The following is a 22,635-nucleotide window of genomic DNA, read 5'->3' as shown; positions in this document are numbered from 1 at the left end:
CCGTTCTTCCCGACCTCCGGTCACGCGATATGTTACAAAGCCACGCGAGACTTGCCACTTGTTTATTGCCGAAAGATGGCGGCGGCGCCTCCTGAAGAGGTTAGCCTGCAGTCCCGGATCAGTAAGTCAATAGTCATTGAAATATTAGCTCATCTTCTTTTGAACGAAAAGCCAGAGACTAGCTTTATGTTGAGAGATAGAGAGGGATATTGTCAGTTTGAATTTTTCGGTGTCGGTCATTGTGTTGTGTCTGATAAATAGTTGTTTTTTTTTTTTTTTTTTTCGGAGTCGAGAAAGCGAATGTCATCAAATCCAAAAAGTGCAGTTGGCGTTAAGGAAAAAACTCACCAGGATAATCGTATTCGTGTTACATAATCGATCGTTCATATTTGACGTGTTCCGTCTCTATTGTTCAATTACATCATGTTCATTTTGGCACACAAACGTGACATTTACGCGTTAGTAGAAATTGTAGTGGTTCCCAGTTGATTGCTAACAAAATCCATTAGCTAGTTAGCCGCTGTCAGCTGAAACAAAACGACACCCAAACCAGGAACCAGCCACTTCTGCTATAAACTCTGGATTGAGTCGCCCATTTCTGACCAACACCGGCAAATCTCAGCAGATATCCAGAGCCTACAGCAGATGATAGGGATCACACGTGTTTACTTTCCAGGTTTTAGCTCTTAACTTTGCTCCTGTATTATCTCAGTGTGCGAATTGTCTCGACTTGTCACATCTCTAATATAAAATGCCAACTTAAAAATTCACTCTCATGCAGCAGTTTTCGTGTCACACAGAATTTTTGCGTTATGTTGTGCTTCCACAGATAAAGCCACCAGTCCCCTGAATAAGGAGAATGACTGGGAGAGTATCGACGGGTTCTGTGATCAACTCAAAGATGAACCAGAAGGGTGAGAGTTCACAGCCTAAATAAAACGCAAGACCACATCTCCACTATGTCTGCTCCAGTTTGATCAAGTGTCTTGGACACAGCATACAGTCACTTGTGGGAGTTGCAGCTGTTTTAACACTATATGAAGGGGTTTCAAATGCACTTATACACCAAGGCAAATAAAATAGTTCATGTTTTTGGGGCAAATTCTTTGCATTCACCAATTGCGTGAAGGCATCAGATGAAGATACTGTTTATCTTCCCTAGTGATTTTCTCTCAGGCATTCACTGAGTCTCACAGTACTGTTGCGTTGACTGTTTAGGATCATTAACTTTGAGATGAGAAAATGTTATCCAGTCTGTCTAAGGTCACAGGTTGTTCATGAGTATCACCACACTGATCATGTTGCTTCAGTTAGGCAGTTTCCTATTACTGTAAGTGCATCTGTTGGTGTTTTTTTTTTTTTTTTTTTTTTTTTTTCTCCTCGTTTTTTTTACCTTTATTATTACTTTCTTCACCTCATGTTGACAAACAGATTGTAATTTGGGCAGTGTGGTAAACGGTATCACTGTGTAAAAAATTAAAGCTGAGAATAATTTAAACATTTTGCTTTTACAGCTTTTTATAGCTCTATAGAAAACATTCATCTTCTCATTCACTTAGATTTTTTGAACTTCAGGGATGCTTCACCTTAAACTATTCACACACTGTGCCTCCGTATTGGATTCTTCTTCTAAATATTTTTTTTGTCAGTAGATTGACAGTTAAATTGTTTCTTTCCATCAGTCCCCAGCTTGCAACCAGACTTCTGGCCCACAAAATCCAGTCTCCTCAGGAGTGGGAGGCTTTGCAAGCACTGACGGTAAGATTGCGGAACTGACACATTCACTTTTGCTGATGAGAGCTAGTCATAGCCACAGAACACGTCATGTCATTATTGTAACTGTGAAGACTTGTCTGAGACATAGAACAAGCAAACTCTGTCCAATTCCCAGGTTCTTGAGACGTGCATGAAGAACTGCGGAAAGAGATTTCACAATGAAGTGGGAAAGTTTCGCTTTCTCAATGAGCTCATAAAAGTGGTCTCACCCAAGGTAAGGACTTTTACTCACTGTGCTGTCATACCAGTGTGACTGCAATTGTATATCTGTGAAATATTAAAAAGTGAAAACCGCAACTTACTGCAACCTCGCCGCAGTATTTAGGTGCCCGAGCTCCAGAGCCTGTGAAGAAGAAGGTGTTGGAAATGATGTACAGCTGGACAGTGCGGCTGCCTGATGAGACAAAGATATTAGATGCATATCAGATGCTGAAAAAACAAGGTGAGTGGTCCACATGTTTGAGAACACAACAAGTGAGGAACACTTTAGTGGATGGGTTTTATCAACCAACCACTCATTTCACACATCCCCTTGAAGATACAAGCTGTCCAAATGTAATAAACAAAAGTTAACAGATAGATAAAATAGATAATTGGTTGTTTAAGTTCACGAAAGCTTCCTGGTTTAACAAATATACGTTTATATAAAACGATATCAGTTCTCCTATTTATGATGATGGGCCACAAACACGAGGCAGAAGTCCTTAGTCATGCTGAGGTGGAATGCATTGTGAGTTGCAGTTGTCTTACAGAATAGTCAAACTTTGTCCAAATGATGTGTCTGAGTCAGATATAATGTGGCTCAGATCTATATACAGCACAATGTGAATGTTTGACCTTTTTAAGGTTAATAAGTGTTCTCTTCCAGGCATTGTTAAACAGGATCCTGTGCTTCCTGATGACAGTCCCCTCCCACCCCCTCCTCCCAGAGCCACAAGTGCCATCTTTGAAGATGAGGAGAAATCCAAGGTATGAAGGATAAGTAATGATAAAGAAGCTGACTCATAAAACAGAAGAGTTTGAGAGTTTGAGTCAAAATGAAATGAATGAAATCAACCCAATGAAAGCTATTCAGTCCTCTTGAGGTGAAATACTTGCTATGACTGTTTAGGCACCATTGGTTTAGAAATTCAATTCCCTTTGCTTCTCCTCCCTCTACCCTGTCCTACCCTGTTTTTTCTAGATGCTGTCGCGCTTATTAAACAGCACTCATGCAGAGGATCTGAGAGCAGCAAACAAGCTCATCAAGGAAATGGTCCAGGAAGTGAGTCATTGTTTATTTTTTTTTTAACACTGTATGTTTCTACGTGTCTGCTGTTTGCTCAACATTTGTGTAAAACACAAACGTGAATGTAGCATGATGATATTAATGAATACCATTTTCAGTCCTTTAAGCTATTCAACATTTCATATTTCATAGTGATGAATACCTTCAGAGGGCAGTTCTAAAAATATTTTTGAAGGTAATATTTCAATTTGTTTTAAAAATACCTCCCTTCCCGAACTTTGAATATTCCTTGGGATAAAATAAAAAGGTAATATAACCACAATTATCTGTTAATTAATTTTCATTTAATGCAGTCTGGAAATGAAGGTGTCTACTGATCCTGGGCATTTAGACGTCTTGTTCTTTTCTTTTTTTCCCCCCTTCCCAGGACCAAAAGCGAGTGGAGAAGGTATCGAAGCGAGTGAACGCCATCCAGGAGGTGAGGGAGAGTGTTAGCCTACTGAGCCAGCTGCTGGACGGTTACAGCAAGGAGAGCTGCTCCCAGAGCAACCAGGAGCTCATTAAGGTTCGCCCAGCTTCAGCTACAATCTCATAATCCTACTGGGACCACCTCAGTGGAAGTGAAACTTCAGCTCTTTCCCTCTAATGTAATTTTTAATTGCAGGATCTCTACCAGCGTTGTGAAAAGATGAGGCCCACACTTTTCCGATTAGCAAGTGATACAGAGGATAGCGACGAAGCCCTAGGTAAGTTAGTTAGCGTGAGTGTGTCGTATCAGGAGGAAGAGGACTTTCACGTATTACATGTAGTCAGACTGCTTCCAGGGCGTTAGAGGAGAAAACCACTGATTCGTTTTCTGCTCCCAGCGGACATCTTACAGGCCAACGACAGCTTGACACAGGTCATCAATCTGTATAGGCAGCTGGTGAAAGGGGAGGAGGTGACAAAAGAGGGGATAACCACACCCTCTCAGCCAGGTTGGTACATTTGGTGTGTGGGATTTAACGTACCGTCCAAGCATTCCTACAGACTATGAGATAACAGGTTGGTGTGCTTTGTGTAAATCAGGCAGCAGCAGCTCCGCACTCGTAGACCTGATGGAACTCAACACATCACCCAACACTACAGCGGCCAGCACAGAGCCCTCTGGCCTACAGAGTGTGGGCATTAGCCTCTTGGATGATGAACTCATGTCTCTGGGTAAGTTCAACTCCTCCGGCCTTTGTACATTAACAGTTATGTTAAGTGCAACTCAGCTGAGTTCCAGTGGCTGGGGTGTAGTCTTCCTGTTGGCTAAAACCCAGCATCCCCAGACCCAACCAGGTCACAATGAAGCTAGAAAACATCCTCAGCTGTCAAAATTTCTGAACCAAGAATTGATTTTTAATGTAAACCGTTTTGAAAATTTGTAGTTTGTTTTTTTTTTTGTTTTTTTGTTTTTGCAGTACTGCAGCACTTATTAATGTTTTAAATACCGAAAATCAAATGAATATAATGAAACTTGTTTTTGTTTAATCAGGACTGAATGCAACAGAAAACTGTGACTCCCACAACACTTTTCAGGTGTGTGTTGTAACATTATTTTGTGCATGCTCATGTTAAAACCAGCATTTGTAGTTTTTGAACTTCTAACTTCTTCTACAAGTAATGGCTAAGAAAATATGCTATAACCAAATAAAATACGATTTATACGTTCATGCAATTTTATTCTCTGCACTATCCTGATGTACAATCCTGGCGCATAAACCCTTACCCCCTGTTTTCTCAGTCCTCTAACAAGACAGATCCATCTGCCCCGCCTGTACCAGCTGCAGTGCTGCGGCCAGCTGTGGTCCAGAGCCAGCAGGCTCCACCAGCAGGGGGTTCCACTGCTCCTCCTAAAGCCATGGAAGAGCTGGATTTGCTGGGGAAGACCTTGCTGCAGCAGTCCTTACCTCCAGAGAGTCTACAGGTCAAATGGTAAGGCAGCAGACAGAAAAATGTTGAGGTGATGATGTAAAGTCAAACAAACTACAAGCGAATAGGAGGCAATTATAACTGTAACTGAGGTCGGTGTATTCTACTCTTCGACACCCCTGATTGTGTATCTCTATTACACAAAGGGATAAGATCCAAGTTCAGTCCAGAGTGACTTTACGAGATCTCCAGACCCAGTCAAGCACTAACTCCAGACCAGCCCCTCCTGCATCCAGCATGCCCTCTGGTCTAGCTCCTGCTCCAGGACCTCTGTCCAGTCAGGCCGCCCAGGCAGAGCAGCCGGACACTCTCCTCCTCTCCAACCTCAGTCTTACAGCTGCAGAAAGAGGCTCATCCCCCTCTGCTGAACTCTACGACAACATCTCACTGACTGATGTTTCTGTGCCTCTGGAATCAATCAAGCCTAGTAAGCACAAGACGTAAGACCAGAATAGCTGGTTTTCGGCTGTAGGTGCAGTTTTCTTTTTATTTCTCTTGATGTCTTTGTCTCCTTGTGTCCACATGTATATTTCAGGCAGCTTATTACCAGTGACTGTATTTGACAAGCACAGTCTCCGGGTTCTGTTCACCTTTGCCCGTGACTGTCCTCCATCACGGCTGGATGTGCTCGTGGTGATCATCTCTATGCTGTCCTCGGCCCCCATTCCTGTCACCAACATCCGCTTTCAGGCAGCCGTGCCCAAGGTGGGTCATGTGGTCCTTTGGTCAAACTGATGAAAGGCACGCCTAGTAGTCCGGGATGCCCTGATGTCACTGTGTACCTGAGTGGTACCAGATCAGCTGAAACTCAATATAAAGCTTTGTAAAGCAGATTTGAGTGATTATTTTCTTGTATCAACGTCTTTCACAGTGTTGTTTGAGGCATAGTTGCTATAAAAACATCACATTATACAGATTATAGCCTCCTAAGTCTGTTTTTGTGGTGCTGTGCCTGTTCCTAGGTGATGAAAGTGAAGCTCCAGCCTCCCTCTAGTACTGAGCTCCCAGCCTTCAATCCTATCCTTCCCCCAGCTGCCATCACACAGGTCCTGCTACTGGCCAATCCGCACAAGGTGATTTCTCTTTGAAACAACTGCCTTTGTATTATCTTTCACATTTCAATTGTGTTTACAATATGCATTTCATTTTAGAAATAATGTAAACAATCTGTGTTTCATGGAAGGAAATGGAACTTCAACTTGTTTGTTTCAACTTGGACACAAAAAATACCTTTTGTGATAAAAGATGAGCAGTATCATTGCTGGTGATGTAGCATTGGTCTGACATTTGTTCCTGTTTCAGGAAAAGGTGCGTTTGCGGTACAAAATAACCTTCAACCTGGGAGACAAATCTCATGATGAGTCCGGTGATGTGGACCAGTTCCCCCCTCCAAACACCTGGGGCAACCTTTAATAAGAGGGGCCCACCCTCTTGTCATCCAATCAGCTGCTTCCTTTAGATTTAGGTTGAAGTTCTCCGTCATCACTGGCAGAAGAAAGATGGCCTCTTTATACATCAGTGGCTTCAAAAGTTTGATAACACAAACTGACATGAGACCAGTTGTGGGCGCCAGCTTCTAACTTGTGCCTTCCTTCACAGCCTTCCTGTCCTTGATCCATCGTCTGTGTGTTCCTGTGTTTTGTTGCTGCTTTCTCTACCAATCACTTCAACGCTGACGTATAGTTCAACCTGTCAGAAACACTGACTCAATGTAGTGACTTTTGGGAAAACAAATTGAGCCTTTTACAAAAAAGAAAACAAAAAAACAAATGTGTATTTTTCTGCTAGTCCCATGTCATGTGAATCACATAACAGCTGGTGTTTTTTTTTTTTTTTTCTGTTTGTTTTGTTTTGGGGTTGTTTTTTTTTTTTTTTTTTTTTTTTGATGCAAACATGACGTGGGATGTAAAATGTTTCATATGCAGAGTAGTATTGTGTTTCTTTTGAGTGTCAGAGGAAGTCATTTTTTTCTTTCAGTTCACCAACAGTTGTTAAACTTTAAATCAGCTAAATGCTTAAAGTGATGTTTAATTTTTTACCAAGAGACAGAAAACCCCAAATACATTCAATTCACGATATGAAGTAGTCACTATTTTGCTATCATACGAGCAATTGATTTATTGAAAACACTTCACTGTTTTCAGGAAGCGGTGCGTCAGTAGTTGGCTAGTCAAACTTGCTGCACCACTCAAACTGAATCCTAGCCGAGTAAAAAAACAAAATTTTTACCCTGTAACGAAAGCTGCTGTGTAGTTATCAAGCACATCGTTACGTTTGAAAATAATCAAATAATATGTGAATTAAATCACTATAATGATCATTCTTTTGATCCAGCAGAGACAAATGGTAGAATGAGGAATTACTCTGAAATCCTAGAATAACTGTAAAAGGAGTTGGGGAGAAATAAATTTTTTAGGTATTGGTTTTAACATGGTGTGCCACAGCGTAGACAGATCAGTTTGGTGTGTCACAGCCTTTTTCGCAGCAGCAACATGAACGCTGCCTCCATGTCCCAGGAAACCACGACTGTCAGTCAGCTTGCACAACACCAGGAGCCTGAAGCTGAAGCAGCTAAATGGATTTCAGCCATCATTCATGTTATGAGTTATGACATAAAGTCCTTAAACATCTGCTTCGACACGGTGTCCATGAAGGATGGGTGCTGAAGTGCTGCCCCTTTAAAAAGTAACCTTTCTGCACTTTTCTGTTTTCAAGATTGGAACATCAGATTTCACTCAGGATTTTGATTTGTGGATTTTCATCTACACATGCACTTGTTTTATTTAAATTTTGCACATGAAACCATTCCATTTGAATTTACCTTTGTTGCTTCTCATTAGCTGCCTTTGTACTGTCGATTGACCCAAAGAGGGACATGTGAAGTCCTGAGCTGACGTCGCAAACATCCAATTTGATTCTACCACATGTGCCTGATATGAAACTTTTTTTTTTTTTTTTTTTTTTTTTTGCTTTGTACATATATGTAAACAAATGACTGGTTTGATCTTTGTTTCTGTTTTTGTTTGTTCATGTCCGTATCAGCTAAGAGTGACAAGCAAATGATGTGTAAATTAATGTTACTGAATCATCTGAATATTCGTGGTCATGAGTTGATGGGAGTGCAGGTTTGTGATCACTCATTGCGATTACAAAGAAAGTCATATTGGAGGCAGAATGATTCCACCTGAGACATAAGAGAGAAAAACACTGAAAACTTCAAATGTGTGTGACTGTAGTTGAGATAAAGCTTCTGTCAATCTGTTGGATTTATGAAGGAATTACTGCTGAGCAATATTCATAGATTTTTAACACATACTTGAAATTGATTTCTTGTTAGATCAGCACACACCAGTAAATAGTTGTTTAACAGTACAGTGCCATCAATCAATCTGATAAAGTTTTAACATACTCTTAAATAGCCTTTTTATTTATTCACGACTAACTTGTCCAGGGCTGATACTGACAGAGCAACAGGAATAATGAGAATGAGTTGCCCCAGTGAAAAGCTTTGCTGTTCTTTGATCAGATTGTAATTAATGAACGTTTTCATCTTTCGGTGGATTCATTGTAACTATGCATTGAGGGAGCTGCTCCAGGTGTTACAGGTTTTCAGTCACATTTGGGAAAGATTCATCTTAATACAGGCTGCACATGAAAGTGAAATTAAGATCACAGGCGCTGCCCCAAACATCAGTATGGCAGCGTGTGTTTGAAAGGGGTTAGATGACGTAACAGATTGCGAGGCTCCTACATCCTGACTATGTTGGATAAACCCACAAACAACCTCTCTGTTTAAAATCAAACAGCCTGAACTGTCCCTGGGCTACGTGTCATTACAGCAGCTGTTGCCCTCCCAACTCATCTCTGCTTTCGAGTTTTCTGACGCCCCATGCATTAAGGACACAATTTAGTTCCAAATTACAAAAAGTATTATAGAATTGAAATGATTCACTTCACAGAACATTTCACTGAAACATGATCCAGCACAGTGTCTCCAATCCCATCCAGCTTTGAAAAAAATGACTCCGTCTTGTTCTCCCACATTAACTTTGAAATGCAGAAAAACACACCAAACTACAACTGGATGCAGATTTTTCTTCACATTGAAAAACATCCAACAGAACCAAGTGATAGTTACAGTAATTGGAGAAGGTTGAGTGTTGAAGTCTTTCTACATAAATGTTTTAGGTAAAAGTGAAAAAGTATTTTGCATCTGTGCTTTTACTTGTGAATACAACCTTTCTGCCAATATGTATATTTACCAATAAATGCAGCACACATGCTGGCTACAAACTGAAACTGTACGACTGCTGTGTATTTAAACCTAATAAAGTCATTTGTATATGGAATTAACCTGAAATACCAATAATTTGATGTGGACAGAAAATTTTGATTCACTTTTTTTATTAAGAAAACAATAAAAAGAGCAGACTGACAAGAAAAGCTTAATGGGAGTTTGTTTGATCTGCTTCTTTAAACAGTCACAAGCAAACATAGATACATTTGTGTTCAAAATAATAGCAGTCCAACATGAATAACCTGTTTTTGGTAGAAATTATATTACTGCATGGCAAATAATTTACCAGTTGCTGTAGTAGGGTCATAGAAAACCTACAGAGCCAACATTCATGATATGTATGCTCCTCAGTCTGTGTAATTGAATAATGAATTGAAGTTGCGTGTTCAAAAAAATAGCAGTGTGGAGTTCAATTAGTGAAGTCATTCAATCTGTGAAAAAACAGGTGTCAATCAGGTGGCCCTTATTTAAGGATGAAGCCAGCACATGTTGCTCATGCATTTCTCTCTGAAAACCTGAGAAAATGGGTCGTTCCAGACATTGTTCAGAAGAAAAACGTACTTTGATTAATGAAAACATATAAAGAAGTGCAGAAAATGATGGGCTGCTCGGCTAAAATGATCTCCAATGCTTTAAAATGGAAAGCAAAACCAGGGAGACGTGGAAGAAAACGGAAGACTACCATTCGAATGGATCGAAGAATAGCCAGAATGGTGAAAACTCAGCCAATGATCAGCTCCAGGATGATCAAAGACAGTCTGAAGTTACCTGTGAGTACTGTGACAATTAGAAGACGGCTGTGTGAAGCTAATCTATCAGCAAGAAGCCCCCGCAAAGTCCCACTGTTAAAAAAAAAAAAAGACGTGCTGAAGAGGATACAATTTGCCAAAGAACACATTGGCTGGCCAAAAGAGAAATGGAGAAACATTGTGTGGACGGATGAGAGTAAGATTGTTCTCTTTGGGTCTAAGGGCCGCAGACAGTTTGTCAGACAACCCCCAAACACTGAATTCAAGCCACAGTACTCTCTGAAGACAGTGAAGCATGGTGGTGCAAGCATCATGATATGGGGATGTTTCTCTTACTATGGTGTCGGGCCTATTTATCGCATACCAGGGATCATGGATCAGTTTGGATACATCAAAATACTTGAAGAGGTCATGCTGCCTTATGCTGAAGAGGAAATGCCCTTGAAATGGGTGTTTCAACAAGACAACGACCCCAAACACACCAGTAAGCGAGCAGCTTCTTGGTTCCAGACCAACAAAATTAAAGTCATGGAGTGGCCAGCCCCATCCCCGGACCTTAATCCGATAGAAAACTTGTGGGGTGACATTAAAAATGCTGTTTCTGAGGCAAAACCAAGAAATGCAGAGGAATTATGGAACGTTGTCAAATCATCCTGGGCTGGAATACCTGTTCACAGATGCCAGAAGTTGGTCGACTCCATGCAACACAGATGTGAAGCGATTCTCAGAAACAGTGGCTATACAACTAAATATTAGTTTAGTGATTCATAGGAATGCTGAATCCTGGATATTTTTCAGTTTATACAGTAAATATTTGAGTTTGTAAAGTAAAATGCAGACACTGCTATTTTTTTGAACAGCCCAATGTTCATTTTTCTTCATTTTCTGTAAAGTGGGTAAAGAATTTCTGCTTTTTTCTTCATGTTTTGATTTAGAATATAATGTGCAGTGTCCCCAATGCATGGAAATATAAACCATTATAAGGATTTTGGGCTTTACTCAATTTTTTTTTAAACAGACTGCTATTATTTTGAACACAACTGTATGTCCAACCTGACATAATTCATGAGAGAACAAAGGCATGCATGAAAAATGTACATCCCTAAGTGTCATGGTCCACTGAACTGCAATGATAATAGTTGTTGTACAGCAACACTATTTCATAAAATTAAAAAAATGTAGATGCACCCATCAGAATAACAAAAACCAAAATGTGACAGATACAATATTATGCTGGTCAAAAACACAAATCTCATTCCACCTGAGTCAAGGATAGAAGAAGCTGGAACAAGACATGACTCTGGAATGTGACGTGTTTATAAGTTATATTTCACATCAACAAGCTCTCTCAAACACATAACCACTGAGGCCTGAGTTTACACCTTATTTCCTGATAGAGCTGATACAGACAATAGACACACTGGTGAAGGCCACTGTTTGAGCATCAATATAAATGACAACATATGAAGCTTTTTACTGTAGGGTAAATGGTTGAGAGCAACTGTGTGAGATTTTGGGTAAAATGTCTATATTCTCTCCTGTGTGAAAATTTGATTGTTGATTAAACAGTACAAAAAAATAATAAATTTATAAAAACACAATCCCTTACCTCTGTAGGTCCATAGCCTTGTGATATCTCCACCTCTTGGACTTGTGAAATTACACTGTGAGCACACAGAGTAGGAAATATTGCCTGACGTGTTTTTAATTTTAATTCCGGGGAGGTGGAGGACCTGTAGGAGGGGGTGGTGGAGAAACAAAAGGATACGGTGGTGGCCCCATGAAGCCCATTAGAGAGGGCTGTGGGGGAGCAAACTGCTGTGCCATCAGGGGCTGCGGTCCACTTGATGGTGGAGGAGGAAGAGAAGGAGGAGGAAGCTGGCCAAACTGGCCTTGCGGCTGGCTAGACGGCTCCTGACCTCCACTGCCACCTGACTGGCTGCTGCTGCGGGAGTTGTAGCCCCCACTGCTGCTGTAACTCTGGTACTGATCTGAGCCTGAGTTGTAGCTGTTCCTGTGATCCCGACTTTTGTCCCTGTATGAGGAAGAGGAGCGCTCTATATTGCGGGCGCTGCGGTTGTCACGGTTGCCACGGCTGCCACCACCGCCTTCACCACGCATGCGGCGATCACACTCTTCCTGGTACATTAGGTTAGGGTTGTTGGAGCTGCTGCCACGGTAACGCATTCTGCCACCTGTAACAAACAACTAATTACCGATCCCAACCTCCTTTTCAGACCTATACACACATTTTACAAATTCAGTGTGACAAACTTGAAATACTGTGACAGTTCTTCTCACCTCCTCCTCCCCCCCGGCCCGAGTCCACAAGCTGAAGCAGTTTTGGGTTGATGGCCTGCCGGGCCTCCTCCAAAACCCGGACAAGGTCGCGCGCCTGCCGTAGGTTCCCTGGGGTGAAGAAGGTGTAGGCAGTGCCCTTGTTGGTACTGCGTGCCGTACGGCCGATGCGGTGGACATAATCTTCAGAGGAGTTGGGATAGTCATAGTTGATGACAAACTTCACATCTTCCACATCTTTTGAGAAAAGAGCGGTCAGTTTTAGGATAAAGTAAAAGGTAAAAGAAAGCAATCTCAGGAGAGCGACATTTACCATTTTAATTCAATTTCATGAGCTGGAAATTACAATACAATTAAATAAAAATATATTTACTTTATACTTCAGAAACCAAAACTCATACATACTCACAAATAAAGCAACTTACCCTGCTTTATCCGACACTGCGCAAATATCGATAAATCCAAGGTTTTATTTCAGCACTCATTTAATTCCAATATAAATAAAGCTGTGCTTGACTTCAATGGTTCACATAAATTGAGTCTTGTAATGTTCGCACCAACTTCGGTACTGGTCAAAATGTGTGAAGGCACACAGAGTCTGTTTCTCATTACAGAAGATGTGGGGCTCTGACAGCACTGCTGATCAATAAGTCTCCCATTTTTTCCATCCATGTCCCCCAAGAAGGAATAGCTGTTACATCAGCTATAACCAACTCAACCAGTTCCTAAAACTGCTCTGCTTCCTCTAAAATATGAGCACAATGAAATGTATGGTGAGCTGGAATTGAGAAAGGGGTGGTGAGGTACTTACCCCCTTCATGTTGTTTTTACAAAGGTAGTCAGCCCCCCCTGATCAGTCCTGGTTCATAAGGAGAGGCTGAGGGGGAGGGAGACAGGATCCCTCAAAGCGGGAGCAGAACCAGTTAAACACACACACACACACACACACGCGCGCGCGCACGCACACGCACACGCACACACTCACACGCACGGTTCTGTTGCAGGACCCTCCTCAGACCCTGGCCAGGACTGGATCCAGACGAGCCCCTCTAACTCTTTCCCCTGTCTGTCTGCTTTTTGGGACGAAGCGGTGGGCAGACATACAGGCACCTCAGACTGCTCCCAAGGAAGGCTCGTAGGAATTATAAACTTGTCAATACTGGGCAGGGGGGATCTTAGTTAGCCAAGAAGAATGAGAGGACCTTTAATCCCTGTGAAACTACCCAAGCATCTACTTTAACGTGACAGAGGGGGCAGTGGCAGCAGCGCAGACTGTTACAGCTGCCGTGTGCTGCCAAACCCTGAGAGGAGAAGAGGGGAAAAAAGAACAAGGATACGGTCATAGGAATTTTGGCAAGTCAAAGACACTTCACTCATCCCCCCTTCTCACAAATGAGATGTCAAACTAGCCATTCTCTGTCAGTGTCCTGCACATATGCATCTCGAAAACATAACAAAATCTGTCCTTTTGCTGAACAATTGCACAGGTTATTAATCAGATTAATTAATGACATCTGGATAAAGGTTTCATATCAGCAGCATTGTCTGTAAATATCTAGTGACACCGTGAAGGGGACATGAGAAGAGGTATGCAGGAGCTGCTGCCCCACACATCGTTCCTTTCAGGCAGCGTGCCAAAGAGCCCCGGTTGAAGGAAGCTTTTTAACTGCAGTAACAAGAAACAGACTATAAGACTATAAACCCAGTGGAGCAGAAGGCCTGCTGCCTCCCTGCTGGACGTTACACTTCATTAACTGTCAGATTGCGTTAAGAAGGTGAATCTTTTATTGTAATGTGCTACTTTTATTTTATCTACATCACTAAATTTAATTTGTTTATACCAAGAGAACTACACATTTTACCTGTTGTATAGTATAACATCAAACGAAATCTCCACAATAAAAACATGTTTTATTGTTGTTGTTTTTTTTAAATTGGAATCTAGATTGATTTACATTTGCTATATCATTTGCTATCTAAATATGGAGCAATAAAAAGCTGCTCTGTATTCCTGCTGTAGCTGATCTGTGCTATACTTACCTACTGCTCACAGACTAACTGCCAAAAAAAGAAGCTGTATTTGAACTCATCAGCATGAATGTGGTGACCGTTCATTATTCAACGTTTAGTTAATTAATTTTACAAGGAGAAAAAGGAGAGACAAGACAGTATGTCTTTGTGTATGTTTAGTGTGTGTGTGTGTGTGTGTGTGTGGGTGGGAGACATACCCAGACCACGAGAGGCAACATCAGTAGCAATCAGTATGGGAGCTTTGCCACTGCGAAATTCTTTGGGAAGAAAACAAATGAAATCCAATGGATCAAACTTTAAACCACTTTTATTGATGAATGAGGAAGGGGCAAGATATTGATCTACAACTAAGAGAAGGACAGAAGTAGAGATGCATTAGACATATTTGTACCTGTGAGTACCCAGTCTCTTTCTGGCTGGCTCTTGTCTCCATGGATACACATGGCTGGCCATCTAGGGACCAAAATGTGGGCAATATTAGTGAAACCTGTGTATACTCTTTCTGTCAAATACTTGCCAAATTCCTCACCCGTCTCGCCTCATTCTCCTGGTAAGATCATCACAACGCTTCTTGGTCTCCACAAAGATGATTGTTTTGTTTTCTTTTTCAGCCATAATTTCCTCCATCAGCTGAATAAGTCTGAAAACAGAGAGAAGAACTCAGAGCACATCAGCACTGTCTCAACTATTACAGTGGTTATAGCAGAGATGATCATGGCATGATGCTGCTTTAGAAAATATATCGTTTTTACGCTTTCATTATCCTTACTTGTGGTCCTTTTCTGTCTCCATGCAGACATCGACTATTTGCAGGATGTTGTGGTTGGCACTGAGTTCGAGGGCACCGACATTAACCTGGATATAGTCCCTCAGGAAGTCTTCGGCAAGCTGCCGAACTTCTTTTGGCCAGGTTGCACTCCACATCAGAGTCTGCCTGTCAGGCTGAGAGACAGAAAAGAGAAAGCATCTGGCTGATTTTTTTTTTAGGGCTACACTGATTTTAATTTCAGTGGTCATAGCAATTTAGATGCTCTCCTACCCTGATCTGGTCAACTATCTTGCGAATTTGTGGCTCAAAGCCCATGTCCAACATGCGATCAGCCTCGTCCAGCACGAGGTAGGTGCAGCGACGCAAGTTAGTCTTCCCAACCTCCAAGAAGTCAATGAGACGGCCAGGTGTTGCAATGCAGATTTCAACCCCTAGAGGTATAAGAAATCACCCGGTCAAAAAAAAAAAAAGAAAAAAATATGCTTTTCACTCGTCAGGCACTGATTGTTTTCTACATGTTAAGGTTTATGTGTTAAGAGTCCAACAACTACAAAATGACTGTGAATTCAGACACGTAGCGTGTAGTAAAATGTCATGCAACAGCTGCAATAGTCACACATCAAAAAGCCAGCCAGCACTACACTTGTGTATAGTTCATGTATAATACAGGATATTGCCAGCATTTCGGTTTGAATGCTGTCTGTATGCTGATGTGTTGCAACTTCATTCTTAATTTTTATGTTTTTTTTTTTATACCATTTACAATCTATTTAAACAACACACACATGCTAACATTGCACATACTTAGCTGCTCCCAATTTCTCTTCATACCCATGTACAGCTACTTCATATTTTTATAGGTAAGATTTTTTTATTCTTTTACTGTATGTAAGACAGATGCCAAACCAAGTTTTGTGTGCTTGTGTAATGACAATAAAGCTGATTCTATTCTATTCTATATTACCTACCCCTCTCAAGATCTCGAATCTGTGGTCCTTTGGGTGCTCCACCGTAGACACAGGTGCTTTTGATTCGGGAAGACTTTCCATAATCATATGCAACCTGTTGAACTTGCTGTGCCAGCTCTCTTGTTGGGGCGAGCACCAGACACTGAGGACAGAGGAAGAAAGGTTTTACAGACTGTTTGTATGCACAATGCACAATGATCAAAAGATTTGGATAAAACCCCTTATCTAACACAGTGACTTATTAGGTGTGTGCGCTTACAATCGGCCCATCTCCCCTCTCCAGATATGGCTGATGGTTGATGTGCACAATAGCAGGAAGAAGATACTGCAAGGGACAATATGGCACAAAAGGGAATTGGTTTGATCATCTTCTGCAACTGTGCTGCTGTTCCTCATCTCATATGCATTTGTTCTTGGCCTGATAATGCAAATCTTTAAATAGGGTATGTAATAAACATTTTTAAACTTAGGAGTCATCATTGTGCAGAATTATGATAGCCAGATATCCTTACAGCCAGTGTCTTCCCAGAGCCAGTCTGTGCGATCCCCACCAAGTCCCTGCCACTCAGGGCCACTGGGAAACCCTGCGACTGAATTGCTGTGGGTTCCTTAAAGTTCTGCTGCATCAGCACATCCATCACATACTCTGTCAGATGCAGGGAAATAATCGACAAAACAGTTGCAGATTGGATTTTTACCTTATTGTACATCTTTCAATCACTACATGAACAACAAACACCAACACTAATATTTCACAGAGATTATTTGCACAGACATATTGGTAATTTTGGTCTCTGGTTTACTAACGAGGAAACTGTGCCTGGTGAAAAGCAGGAATTGGTTTTGGACATCCAGGCCCTCTGATGGTGATCTCCTTCTTCTTGCGAAACTCTTCGATTTCATACTGAATATGACAGCAAAAGAGGAGAAAAATGAGACATGCTGACAAATAACTTTTCATGCTTTTAATCAATATTTTTCATAAAGCTACTGATGTCATAGCTAAAATTTACCTGACTGATGTGTTGGACCTCAGCATGTTCAACATAGAAGTTCTTTTCAAATTTCGGCAGCTCATCCAGGTTCCACCTCTTCTTGCGCAGACGCTCCCCTGGATTTCCAAACTTCTGCGAAGGAGGTCCATTGCGACCACCCATGGCCCCAAACCGTGGCCTAAGAAATAAGGTGCACAGGGGAATCTCAGACACTGTCTAAACACATATTTTTACTAACTGTTACTCTGTGTAGACAAATAGGAAAATGCAATTCCAGCCATATAAAACTAAACATACTATTAAAAAGAAAAAGGATGCTAAATGCTTTCTGAATTCCATGTAAATATAAAGACAGCAATTTTGGAGACTCCACATTTTCGCCTGTAGCGCCACCATGAGGCCAAACTCCCAGACTTTGTTGACAACACGACCTTTTCCCCCCAGGCGACATGTCAAGGTAAATCTTTGGGTGAAGTTACAGTTGTAAAAATACAGCCAGCAGTGTTTCGGTTGGTGGTGGGGGGGGGGGGGGGTCGTGTCTGACTCCTGCTGTCGACTCACACCGCAGCTGTGGCCTGGGATCAAACTTCCTGTCATGTCCTGTCATTACGCAACACCAAATCTGTGGCAAACACATTCGTGCTGCCTCCGTGTACGAAATGCGGACGTACCTGTCTCGTCCACGGTCCCTGTCTTTGTCTCCATAGGAGGAACCGCCTCTCATGTTGGAAAAACAGAAAAGTACAAAAATATCCTCTCTGTATTTGACACGGTAGCTTTCACGAGTGACAGCGGGTTGTTTACGTCGTAAGCTATATTGGTAAATAAATGCAAAATATGCTTACTTTGTGTTTTAAAAATGCCCCAGACGTCTTTAAACGTTCTATTTAATTATATTAAATTAATCATACTAGCACTTTTTTCCCAGAAAAATACTTTTATAAGCAATTGTTTGGTTCGTTACCGCGCTAAAAACAAACTGCTCCGCTTCTTCCCTCACTGCCCTCTTTAGTGACGTAACTTCGACTAGTAATTATACGCAGCTTCGTCTCGACGCAAGCGACGCTACGTAAAAATGTTCGCTTGTTGACAATGGAGAATTCCATCAGTGCACGCCTTCGTGTCTTTTAACGGTCGGTGGCGCTGTGAGCCCGTCTCGGTTAAACCGTAGAAGAAGAAAGCCTACCCGGAAGTCTAAGGTGACCGACTTCACCTGTTCTTCCTTTGAGAGGCGGATATCAAAACATATTAAGCTTTAGGAAGATGAACCTAGTGGTTTTCATACTAGTTTGGTGACCAGCTGTTTTCAAAGTGAGACCTCGCTTGAGGAAATGCCTTTGTTCGTTCAAAATAGAGGTCTAGACCGCATAAGTGCGACAACGGAACTGTTCGACAGATATCCACATTTGCAGGTTTGTCTCCAGAAAGTAGTTAAATTCAGCTTATCGAGAAACTGCCATCGTCAGTTAACCCTATTCTTCTTTAATGTAGCAAGTCACTTGATAAAAAGCTGGCAGCGAATGTCACTGAGAAAGTGAATCGTGTCGGGATGTGATAAGTGCTACATGCTAAACGCGAATGGATGATAAAACAAGCGGTCATCCTCATATTCACATCTAAGGTTGTTAACTTACTGCAACGATTAACTGCCTAAAGGATGTTCATTGAAAGATTAATACACATATTTATTGGAGGAAATGTTTGAAACGTTTGAATGATTGTGAATGATGTGAAATTACATTGGCAGAGATTGTTTATTGTTTAGTATAGAGGCAACAAGTGAGACTACCTTTCCAACTCAGATCTTAAAGGCTTACAGTCTGAGTTAATGCCTATGAAGTAACACTAATAAACACTAATAAAATATGGGTTGCAGTGAAGCTAATCTACAATGGCCCTCATCATGTAGTAAAATATACATTTAACATTATACCTTTACGTTACAGGATAATGCCAGAACATTTCACTCAAAGCCGCTTGTCAATGTCGACCCGAAGTGCCTCTTGTATGTCCAACAGAGAGAATTTGCTGCAACAACACCAGCAGACAGTAAGTTGAGATGCATGATCATTTAAATACACACATTTTTGTTTTCTACATCATCCAATTATTATTCCGAAGCATGAAAAAAATCCTGATTGGTTATTCTGAATATTTAGGAGAGGAGTCCTTTGCCATTGGCACTGAAAAAGAAGCACAAGTTACATTGTCTGCACCAGCAGCCTCACTGACCTTGAAAGGAGGAAATTCAGCCAAAATTAATTTTTTTTTTTTTTTTTTTTTTTTTTTTAAGATTGTTTTGTGGTTAGACTGTTTGATCTCAATTCTTGTAATAACAACACCCATAAAAGGCTCCCAAATAGTTCTACAGCTTCCAATTCAGGATCTTGATGGTGATGATCATTAATGCTTTCTTATCCCTCCTCTCACAGGTTCTGTGTCAGTGATTGGATCTGATGATGCCACCACCTGTCATTTGGTTGTGCTGCGACACACTGGTAAAGTTCCCTTTATTAGATTTATGCTATGTGCCTTATGCTGCAAGTGCACGCAGTTTGTAAAGACCGTGATTGGATTGCATTATTTCTTAGGAAGTGGGGCTGTTTGCCTTGCTCACTGTGATGGGTCCAACACCTGGTCTGAAGTGCCACTCTTTGTGAATGCTGTTACATCACTGAGTGTCAATAAGGAGGGCAGGTAGGAAACAGACAAACACATGAGAACCTGGTCTGAGTGTCCTTTTCAAATATTTTAGCACCTCTTTCTTCCCTTATTTTGCTTTATCTTATTTAGATTAGAGCTCCATCTTGTTGGGGGATTTAATGACGAGTCAAAGACATCTCATGAACTCAGCCTTAACATACTGGGTATAGTCATCTAAAATAACTTATGTCTCACTTTGAAATAATGCAGGCAGTATTTGAATTATGTAAAAGTTAAAGGGCTTATTTTCACTTTACAGCAGCATTCCAGATACAGAAAGAGGATATTCATCTGGAAACATGTTGCATAACAGGTAACCTTAACAGTTTCATTTTACATTTTTCATATTATTTATATTAAATATCCCCACAAATTGCATCTTTATCTACATAACCCTCATTTTCTCTGCTGTTGTAGAAATGAATGACATTGTTGTTGATGGAACTCATAGACCAATCATCTATGGAATAGGTAAGTTTGGTGACTATGAATAATGCACTTTTTTCAAGGAATGTGATCGCTAATTTTTTGTGTCTGTTTTGATTTCTCCACAGGAGTAAATGTTAAAACGGGGGATGTGTTCCCTTCTTCATTCACTCATAAAGGACCTGCAGAAGAGCTGCGGTCGGCGCGGACCTTCACTGGAGAACAGGTAATTTGCAAAACCAACTCTCTATGACTAATATAAAATTTGAAGAAATGCACGTGTGCCACAAAAACAGAATTTTAAGTTGTGCTGCAGTTGGTCATTTTCATTATTAAGTGTTAATAAATTTAATAATCAGTCAGTCTCCTACATGTTTGAAAATACAAATAGATACAAAATAGAGACAGCAGCAAATTCTCACATTGGAGAAGCCAGACACTGGGCCTTTGTTTTTACTTTTTCTTGAATTACATAAATTCTACGTACAAGTTAAATGGAAGATTAGCCAGTTACTTAAACTGTAGGGGCATCAAATGACTGTTTAATCAACTAGTTGTTTCAGATATTTTTCTCTAAAATGTTCACAGTCAAATTTTTCAGATACACTGACACGTTATTATAATACTCAAACAGTTAGTATACTGGAAACCATTCATGAAAATTACTTTTTTCCTTACAGATGGTTGATATATATGATTTAAGTCGGGAAGTTGTAAAAATTGGCCCTTGCAAGTGGTCTTCAAATCTGGATATTGCTTTCTGGTTAACACAGAGTGATGACATTATTTTAAAGGTAAGGGATTTTAAAAATAAGTAACTTTCAAAGGTCTTTTCCTTCCTTCTTTCATATACTTATTTTAGTTTTAATAATTTTCATTCCTCTGTGCCTCTGTGCCATGCTTGAGAAAGTGATATCTCAGGTACACCTTGAGAGAATTTCTTCATTCATTCACATGAACTCAAAGATGAACTGCTGAGATTTAGATCATCAAACAAAATACCTAACTGGCCACAATTCAGACTCTAATTACAACTTAATACAATATGATAATTGTTGTTTTAACAGTTTTAACTCTCTTCTTTCTTTCTCCTGCCCAGTTCCTGTCCACTTCTCCAATGGCTGAGCCGCCGCACTTTGTCCAGCATATGAAGTCCACCATACGGTTCCTTTTAGAGCATCCAAACTCTGACAGCCTGTTCCCTGGGGGTCAACCACAGCTCTACCATAGGACTGAGCAGGGGGACTGGGAGAGGGTTGTTCAATCTTAGAGGCCTAATGCCCTTTTTAACTCAACCTTAACATTGTACTTGACTATTTTTGCCTCTTATGTAATCGGATACACCCACTCTCTGTTTTTTAATTCATTGTGTCTTAAAAGAAGGTGACACGAGACTGGACCATGTGTCTGCTGAAATGCTCCTGACTCATCTGGCTGGTCCAGTAAAGAGGACAGACGAAGAAGAACGTGGGATTATGTTGATGCCTACAATAGTTAATTTCCACTCTTATGAGGTGATATTAAGTTTGCACCTTACACCTTCTGCTATGTTGCAGTAAGACAAGACCAATATCCTTTTGCACTTGAGTGCTTAGATTTATGGGATTATTATTATTTTTTTGGCTTATAAGCAGCAAATGTTTAACTTTTTCTGACGTCTAAATTCAGTTTATGCAAATACACAATGAAAATCATCTTGAAATTTGATTGCCTTCATATCACTGCTACTTAAAACTAAAGGGCAAACATTAAGAAGCCATGGATGTTGTGAATAGGAGCAAATGATTATATGAAGTGATTGTTGCTTTGCTTTTAAAAGTTTGCTTCTAAGTACATAACATTTCTTACATGTACCTGAATGCACCAACAAGCATTCTCCAAAGCCAGTGATTGCCTGAACTACTGTCTGTAGTGTTACACGCTGATTGATCTATACCAAACTGATAGACTGAAAGCAATACATTCAGTTCAGAAATCAACCTAGACTCACTCTTTGAAATATGTGCATGATTTGAAACGTACATAAAAAATACAAGTGTGGCTCATAAAAAATGACTTTGACCTAATGTTGAGAAATTATTATTTATTAATTATTATAAACAGTGAGAAGGCTGTCGACTTTACGTTGAAGGGTTCTCTATAAATGTACCTTCCAGATAACAGGGGAATATGTTGTTTCATCACACACTCTCCATGATGCTGTAAACTCGTATATGAATGTGTATGTTTTAGAAAATTGCATGTGTAAATATGTGTTCCACAAAGGCTGACATGGTTTCTATTTAGAAGCAAAACAAGAAAGTAACTAGTTTTGTCTTTTTTTTTTTTTTATGGTTTAAAATTAAATCACCATATACTGCATAAGGCTTTAGTTGTGTTAGTTTAAGTTGCATAAAGTATTTAGTACAACCTGTCATACTGTAGCTGTTTAGTAAATGT

The 22,635-nt window shown here is 40.5% G+C and overlaps 3 protein-coding genes across 5 annotated transcripts; 2 read left to right on the top strand and 1 right to left on the bottom strand.

Annotated features, from left to right (window-relative positions):
• Nucleotides 1–70: 70 nt before the first annotated feature.
• On the top strand, nt 71–6,824 carry LOC115045393 (ADP-ribosylation factor-binding protein GGA1-like). The gene is made up of 17 exons (XM_029505051.1): nt 71–121; nt 830–914; nt 1,683–1,758; nt 1,892–1,990; nt 2,095–2,218; nt 2,645–2,745; nt 2,960–3,040; nt 3,432–3,569; nt 3,669–3,750; nt 3,871–3,981; nt 4,073–4,204; nt 4,524–4,567; nt 4,773–4,963; nt 5,107–5,387; nt 5,496–5,665; nt 5,923–6,033; nt 6,263–6,824. Exons 1-17 carry the CDS (start codon nt 76–78, stop codon nt 6,371–6,373), a joined length of 1,983 nt encoding a protein of 660 aa, XP_029360911.1. The 5' UTR covers nt 71–75; the 3' UTR covers nt 6,374–6,824.
• Nucleotides 6,825–10,853: 4,029 nt separating this feature from the next.
• LOC115045401 (probable ATP-dependent RNA helicase DDX17) lies at nt 10,854–18,082 on the bottom strand. 3 transcript variants are annotated; one of them, XM_029505078.1, is made up of 14 exons: nt 17,739–18,082; nt 17,086–17,245; nt 16,880–16,976; nt 16,585–16,718; nt 16,332–16,397; nt 16,073–16,214; nt 15,375–15,535; nt 15,105–15,277; nt 14,865–14,975; nt 14,727–14,788; nt 14,533–14,592; nt 12,296–12,541; nt 12,103–12,201; nt 10,854–12,063 (listed from the first exon to the last, which is right to left on the bottom strand). In XM_029505078.1, exons 1-14 carry the CDS (start codon nt 17,789–17,791, stop codon nt 11,717–11,719), a joined length of 1,911 nt encoding a protein of 636 aa, XP_029360938.1. In that variant the 5' UTR covers nt 17,792–18,082; the 3' UTR covers nt 10,854–11,716. The 3 variants fall into 3 exon arrangements, with proteins under 3 accessions (XP_029360938.1, XP_029360929.1, XP_029360922.1); XM_029505069.1 differs by having other exon boundaries at nt 12,308–12,541; XM_029505062.1 differs by having other exon boundaries at nt 10,854–12,201; nt 12,308–12,541.
• A 174-nt stretch (nt 18,083–18,256) lies between these two features.
• Nucleotides 18,257–22,484, top strand: ntan1 (N-terminal asparagine amidase). The gene is made up of 10 exons (XM_029505017.1): nt 18,257–18,479; nt 19,014–19,116; nt 19,500–19,565; nt 19,659–19,764; nt 19,861–19,934; nt 20,030–20,083; nt 20,188–20,241; nt 20,325–20,422; nt 20,877–20,990; nt 21,296–22,484. The coding sequence occupies exons 1-10, from the start codon at nt 18,399–18,401 to the stop codon at nt 21,464–21,466; spliced, it is 921 nt and encodes a 306-aa protein (XP_029360877.1). The 5' UTR covers nt 18,257–18,398; the 3' UTR covers nt 21,467–22,484.
• The last annotated feature ends 151 nt before the right edge of the window (nt 22,485–22,635 follow it).

This window comes from Echeneis naucrates, chromosome 1 (assembly GCF_900963305.1).
Source record: "Echeneis naucrates chromosome 1, fEcheNa1.1, whole genome shotgun sequence".
NCBI lineage: Eukaryota > Metazoa > Chordata > Actinopteri > Carangiformes > Echeneidae > Echeneis > Echeneis naucrates.
Note: the sequence above shows the minus strand (reverse complement) of the source record. Positions and strands in the feature narration are given on the sequence as shown.

Excerpts from the sequence above, each read along its gene's own strand:
- LOC115045393 (XM_029505051.1), top strand. The coding sequence starts at position 76 with ATGGCGGCGGCGCCTCCTGAAGAGGTTAGCCTGCAGTCCCGGATCA. Across the intron at positions 5,388-5,495 it reads TCTGGAATCAATCAAGCCTA|GCAGCTTATTACCAGTGACT; the intron begins GTAAGCACAAGA and ends TGTATATTTCAG. Across the intron at positions 5,666-5,922 it reads TTCAGGCAGCCGTGCCCAAG|GTGATGAAAGTGAAGCTCCA; the intron begins GTGGGTCATGTG and ends GCCTGTTCCTAG.
- LOC115045401 (XM_029505062.1), bottom strand. The coding sequence starts at position 17,791 with ATGAGAGGCGGTTCCTCCTATGGAGACAAAGACAGGGACCGTGGACGA. Across the intron at positions 16,398-16,584 it reads GCTCTGGGAAGACACTGGCT|TATCTTCTTCCTGCTATTGT; the intron begins GTAAGGATATCT and ends TGTCCCTTGCAG. Across the intron at positions 14,593-14,726 it reads AAGAGACTGGGTACTCACAG|AATTTCGCAGTGGCAAAGCT; the intron begins GTACAAATATGT and ends TTCTTCCCAAAG.
- ntan1 (XM_029505017.1), top strand. The coding sequence starts at position 18,399 with ATGCCTTTGTTCGTTCAAAATAGAGGTCTAGACCGCATAAGTGCGACA. Across the intron at positions 18,480-19,013 it reads ACAGATATCCACATTTGCAG|GATAATGCCAGAACATTTCA; the intron begins GTTTGTCTCCAG and ends TTTACGTTACAG. Across the intron at positions 19,117-19,499 it reads TGCAACAACACCAGCAGACA|GTTCTGTGTCAGTGATTGGA; the intron begins GTAAGTTGAGAT and ends CTCCTCTCACAG.